The following is a 6,513-nucleotide window of genomic DNA, read 5'->3' as shown; positions in this document are numbered from 1 at the left end:
TTATTTTGATGTGGAGGTTTATCATTTTTCTTTGAGGTTACCCTGTGATTTATAGTTTTCTTCCCAAGTTTAGAACAGTCCATTCCAACTTGTAGTTGTCTTAACATTCCTACCATCTAGAAGTTCTGTAACAACACAGATTTTTTTCCCTCTTTTTTGTTTGCAGTTGTCCTCATTTGTCAGTTGGTGTCTCTGGTTCCCTGTTTACAATCTTGTAGAGTTATTTACTTTGGATATTTCCATAGCTGGGTTGGTTTCTGGGTTATATCGTCATGTGTGTTAATGGTCAGTTGTTGTTGGCTGTTGTTACTTCTCTGTCCAAAGGGCTCCCTTTAGCATCTCTTGTAATGTTGGTCTGGTTTTAACAAATTCCTTTAATTTCTGCTTATCTGGAAATGTCCTAATTTCACTGTCATATTTGAAGGAAAAATTTGCTGGGTACATAATTCTTGGTTAGAAATTTTTCTCCTTCAGTGTTTTATAAATACCATCCCACTGTCTTTTCATCTGCATGGTTTCTGTTGAGAAATCTGAGCTTAGTCTTTTGGTTGCCCCTTATTGGTAACTTTTCATTTTTCCTGTGCTGCTGTCATGATTCTTTCTTTGTCTTTGGTTTTGGTGAGTTTGATGATAATATGTGTTGGTGTTTTTCTTTTGGGTTCTATCTTGTTTGGAGTTTGGTGGACTTCCTGAATGGATATATTCTCATCTTTCAACACATCAGGGAACTTCTCCTCCAACAAATCTTGGACAATTTTCTCAGTGGTTTTGTTTTTCTCTTCCTGTTCTGGAATTCCAGTCACACATAGGTTATTCCTTTTGATGGTATTCCACATGAACCTTAGGCTTTCTTCATTTTGACCTTTTTTCTGGTTGAGACCTTTCCAAAGAAGTATTCAGGTATTTGTCTTCAATCTCATTAATTCTATGTTCCATTGCATCAGTTCTACTTCTTTGCCCTTTCAATTTGTTATCTATTTCTGACAATTTAGTATTAATCTTCTGGATTTCTATCTGTAGATTTAGAATCATTTCTAATTTTTCATTTATTTTGTCATTTTGGTCTTGTATTTTCTTTTGAAATTCTTCTAGGGTTTTGTCTTTATTTTTCTTTTCTGTCTCTCAATCCTTTGAAGATACCTAAATATAATTCTTTTGAATTCCTTAGCAGGAAGTTCCAATGCTGCATGTTCCTCAGGGATATGTTTTGGGTCTGTATCCTGGTCTCTTGTTTCTCCTGCTTTATCTTGCTTCTTTGAGTGGACTATGATGCTCTGTTGTCTCCAAGGCATTGTGATGTTTTTGTGATTATATTTAATTGGTGATTATATGTTGGAGTGACTTGCCCACAATTTTCATTTTATTTGTTTTGTTTTTATGTTATCTATACAGGCAAGGTACTGTGCTGTGCTCCTCTATTCATTAGTTGACAGCACTTGTACACTCACCACCTGTCTCCTTTCCTTTGTCAGCCTCTTGTATGTCCTTGCTGACCCTGGCAAACAGAACCTGTTTTGAGATCCCTGGAATCTGAATGAGAATGCTATCACTTTAAAATCCAAAATGGTTGCCACTTGTAAACATTCAAAATGGCTGCACCCTTGGTCACTTTAAATATCCAAAATGGCTGCCACATGTAAACAATCAAAATGGCTGTGCCCTCCAGACAGCAGAAAGTCCATAGCTCAGGTTGTCTCCTTCCTTGCTGTTTCTCTTCCTAGTCATAGGCCACCAGAGCAGTTGTCTCTGCAGCCCTTGGTGACCAGGACTGACCTTTAGGTCAATTCTCAGGTGCCAACACCACTTGGAAATATTCAGGCTGTTGGTCTCGTCAGAGTAGCTGACAGTCCACAGCTCCAACTGTCTCTGTACTCACTGTTTTCATTCACATTTTTCCACTAGTTGGTGCCTAATCCACTTCTGTATAGTTCCTTTCAAAGTTCAGGGTTCCAGGATTTTCTTCTGTATCTCTGTCAAATGGTTTTTCTGTTCTTTGTGGAAGAGGGGCCTGTCTGCCTATTCCTCCATCTTACTGGAAGTCCCACCTGTGGTTCTTTTAGTTTCATTAATTGTTTCAGCTTCTTACCAAAACCAAACCAAACTCACTGCTATTGAGTTGATTCTGACTCAAAGCAACCTCCATTGGGTTTTCTAGGTGGTAAATCTTTTCAGAAGTAGATTGCCCAGTCTTCCTTCTGCTTTCAGCTTCTCAACATTCCTTAAATAAAATTTTTGCTTAAATAAAAAGAAACAGTAGTATTTGTGGTGGTCCCAGTGCACCTTGTTTGTTCACTTCTTCATTTATTTTCTGTGCATCTGTTAAATGTCTAGGACTAGGCTAAGACCTAATTGCTGCTCAGTAATATTTTTGGAAAGAAAGAATGACAGAGCTATGTAGGAGTTATTAAATGGCATAAATATTCTTTCCCAAATTAATGCCATGTTATATTTACCATGCAAAGATGGAAAACAGCATTGAATTTGACAAATGACATCTTCTTGCCAGGTGGGAATTTTGAACTCTCTGGCTTGGAAAGAATCTTAGCAAGACAACAGTTGCTAGAAGAGATTAATCTGACACCAAAACCAAGCAGTATGCTCATCTGGAAAAGAAAAGTCAACAACAATGTAAATAATGGGTGGAAGACATGCCACTTGTGGAAGAAAACCATAAAGGAGCCTCCATTGTCAACTGTTCTTGTAAGGTAAGCTTGCCTAATATTTGTCCTATATGGACCATATTTAGAGATAGACAAGATGATCACAAATGTTCTTTTTCCTTAGCTAAAAAATGACTTAATGGGGTCTTTGAAATAATATTGTTGTTGTTGTTAGGTGTCATCGAGTCATCTCCAACTATAGCGACCTTATGTACAACAAAACAAAATATTGCTCAGTTCTTGAAAAAGAAAGAAAATTGGCACTGCTCAGTTTAAAAGCATATGGGCACCAATCACATACACCAAGCTGCTGGAGAAGCAGTCAGTGGTAGAAAACTCATGGAGACTTATGAAGGTATTTGGGTCCTCCATTATCCTCTCCATTCTTGGTTGGTGAAAAGAGATCTAGCAGAGATACAGTGCAATTCTTAGAGAGTGACCCAATCACAGAGTAGTTCCACTACTGAAGTGGATTGTTACCATATGACCTGTAGAGCTTTTGTTTTATCCCTATTCTGTAAGCTCAGTGTTCATGTATTGGAAAGCTCCAGCCTTTCCCCTGGCCTCACTGAAGGACTGGGGCCCAAGTGATTTGTTCAGTCAGGATTTACTACTTTAAGCACAGATAGTAACAGTTATCCCTGGAGCTTTGCAGGAGGTCTGTTCCTTTTTTTTTTTTTGATAGCAGGCCTGTAGCTACCAGACTTGGAGCCATTAAACCTTACATCTTTGTGCTTATGGAATAGATACTATGATAGTAGTAGTTGGTGTTTTTCGTGTACTTAATCTGCAGGAGGGAACTCTGGTAGCATAGTGGCTAAAGCACTTGACTGCTAACCAGAAGGCTGGTGGTTCAAACCCACCAGCCACTCCTCGGAAGGAAGGTTGGGCAATCCTACTTCTGTAGTGATACTGCCTCGGAAACCCAAGGAGGGGTGACTATGAGTCGGGGCTGACTTGACGGCACATAACAACAACAACAACAATCTGCAGGAAATACATAGACAACTGGTCCTCCTCATGGTCTATTTGCCATTGATATATACCATAGGTTACTAGAAGGAAGAAAGCACATATCTAGCACCTTAGACTTTTATTCAATTTAACTTCAGAGTAAGAGTTTATTAATATAGAACCAATTAATTTAGAATATGTACTTATTTATATTTCAATTTAGTGAAAATCTTGTATAAAAAGGTTTCATGAAGACCTTTTCTGTTTATTATAATACTATCATGTAATGTCCTAATGGACATCCTAATCTTTCCAGTTTTTATCATTTGATACATAATAATAAAACTTGCTTAAATGATCAGAGACTGAGATATTTCTTTAGATAAAAAATGCCTTTTTGATATATGCAACAGTGTGGATGGAGCTTGAAGATATTGCACTTAATGAAATAAGCTAATCAATAAAGGACAAATAATGTATGATCTTACTTATGTAAAAAGATAAGAAGAGGCGAATATACAAAGTCCAAAGTTTATTAGTGTTTACCAGGGGTGGGAGGGAAAGGGAAAAGGGGAGTTAATGGTGATGGAAGAAATGCATTGATTAAGGGTAGAGTCGTGCCGATTATTGTAATTACTAAGTTCTACACTTTTAAAAGTCAAATTGGCAAAAGTTGTGTAATATATTTATAACAAGAACCAAAAAGAAAAAAAAAAAAAAAAAAGGACAGAGTAGCTGTTTCCATACAAGCAAATACCTCCTTGGTTTGGAGGCTTAGGCTCATGGATTCATGGGACATCCCAGTTAATTTGCCTAATTATGTGTTTAGTGCTTCCATTCTAAATCCTAGTTGATTGTGTAGTGACTGGGTCTTAAACTTGCAAGTCACTCTCAAAAAACACAATAATTGTTCTTTATTTACTTGGAGAAAAAGAGCAAGAAGGAGAGTCAGGAATAGGAGGGGGGATATGGGATGTGTGGTTAATTACCACTATGAACTACTGCCTCCTTTGCCATGAGACCAGAAAAACTGGATGGTGTCTGGCTACCTTTACTGAATTTTTTAACTAAAGATTCCACAGACAAATCCTGACCAAAGGGGGAAAATGCAGAAGAAAGTTTCAAATTCTCATGAACTCTAGACTTTCTAGATCCATGGAGGGTAGTTTAACCCCTAAAGCTACTGCCCTGAGATAATCTTTAAACCTTAAACCAAAAATATCCCCTGAAGTCATCTTACAACTGAACAATAGTTTAGCTTAGATAGTTAAAAAAGGTTTGCCTTTTTTATTTGATCATATATATATGATCAAATTAACAATAGCAACTTGAAAGATCAGATAAGAATGTTAGGGTGGGAGTTCCGGCAAGATGGCAGACTAGGCAGAAACACTGCACAGACCCTCTTCAACAAAGAAAAGGGAAACCAATTAACACAGACACAGAAGATAATCTTGGGCCCCTGAGCCCTGAAGGGAAGGATATAGAAGTGGACTAAACCCCAACTAGCAGAAGAATTTGCGTGAAAATACCAAAAAAGGAGACATATGGAGCTGAGGTCTGGCAGTGATCCTGAGCGATCCTGATGGCACAGACAGCTTGGAGATTCCCTAGTGGTGGTAGGACCTAAGAATTAACCTAAAAATCACCCTGCTAGCCAGGGACTGAATGCAGGACTGTGCACGCTGGCTGGGGAACAAATGGAGAAGGTGAAGAGAAAGGTGAGCTGAACTGTGGATATTGCCGGTCCAGAGGGCACCACCATATTGAAGGTTTAAAAAATGGCTTGACTATTTTGGATATTTAAAGAGACAGTGCTCTCACAGATTCCTGGGGCTTAAAAACACGTTCTGCTTTCCAGCAACCCCAAGGACACTCGGGACCTGCAAGACTGACAAGGTACGACATTCCTCTTGTTACTCTTATACCCCACACCTGCTTGGTGAACGAAGGTGCAGCCATCCCCCACTCCCACCTACCTTCTGGGCCCACAGGAACTCCATCACGGTCGGTGTGCTTGGACAGAGCCTGCGTGCCCTGCCCTGTCCTCCACTAATTTTTCTTTCCCTCTTATTTTATTTTTTCTTTTCACATCCTTTTTTTCTGGTGATTAGATTGCTTGTATTTGTCTGTTTTAAAACAACTAATATTATTAATACTTTTTTCCTTTCTATTATTATTACTAATCTTCCCCTCCAAGGTCCTAGTTTTCAGCATTTTTTCTTTTCCCTGTACCTGGTTGAATTTTTTCTTTTTTTTAAGGTTTTCTTTTTTTTTCTTTTCCCCCTTTTTTCTCATGATTAACCCTGTTCCTTTATTTTCTTTTTGCAATTTTTCCATTTTTTTTCTTCATTTATTATTCTCCTTCCCTACTTTTTTTTTTCTTAGTGCCCTATCCCCAGGTATTGCAGGTTTGCTTGTTTTTGCTTCCTTTTTTCCCTTTTTCCTTTTTTTGGTTACTGTTCCTGTGTGATTACATGGTGTGTTTTTCGTCCATGTGCTTTTAGTTTTTTGATGGATATTCAAATGTAATTTGTGTCTAACTGAGTGGGAGACAACAACAGTCCCTATAAGACACAATTACACCCATACCTCCTGCAATGTCACTTACTGAGCGAGAGCCACCACCTCCTTCTCCACCAATGGGCCAATGATAAAAAAAAAAGCACCAAGAAGAGCCTGAGTCACCCTTGGCTGCTCTTCACAAACAGGTAACAGAGATCTAAATACAACAATGCCATGATGCCTCAGAAACAACAGACCATCACAGTCCACACGAAGAAGCAGGATAAAGTGGTAGAAACAAGGGAGCAGGATACAGATCCAGAACACATCCCTGAGGAAGAAGCAGCATTGGAACTCTCTGATAAGGAATTCAAAAGAATTATATTTAGGTGTC

At 38.5% G+C, this 6,513-nt stretch overlaps 1 protein-coding gene across 1 annotated transcript in view; it reads left to right on the top strand.

Moving 5' to 3' along the window:
* CUNH6orf201 (chromosome unknown C6orf201 homolog) overlaps nucleotides 1-6,513 on the top strand; it is a 140,884-nt gene that overhangs the window by 44,587 nt on the left and 89,784 nt on the right. Inside the window, exon 2 of the mRNA XM_007935386.1 lies at nucleotides 2,507-2,705. Within this exon, the coding sequence (XP_007933577.1) occupies nucleotides 2,507-2,705 (199 nt within the window). The remainder of the gene's footprint in view (nucleotides 1-2,506; nucleotides 2,706-6,513) is intronic.

This window comes from Orycteropus afer, unplaced genomic scaffold, assembly GCF_000298275.1.
Source record: "Orycteropus afer afer isolate SDZICR_OR568_19922 unplaced genomic scaffold, OryAfe1.0 scaffold00027, whole genome shotgun sequence".
Taxonomy (NCBI): domain Eukaryota; kingdom Metazoa; phylum Chordata; class Mammalia; order Tubulidentata; family Orycteropodidae; genus Orycteropus; species Orycteropus afer.
This window is presented reverse-complemented; position numbering and strand designations above follow the sequence as displayed.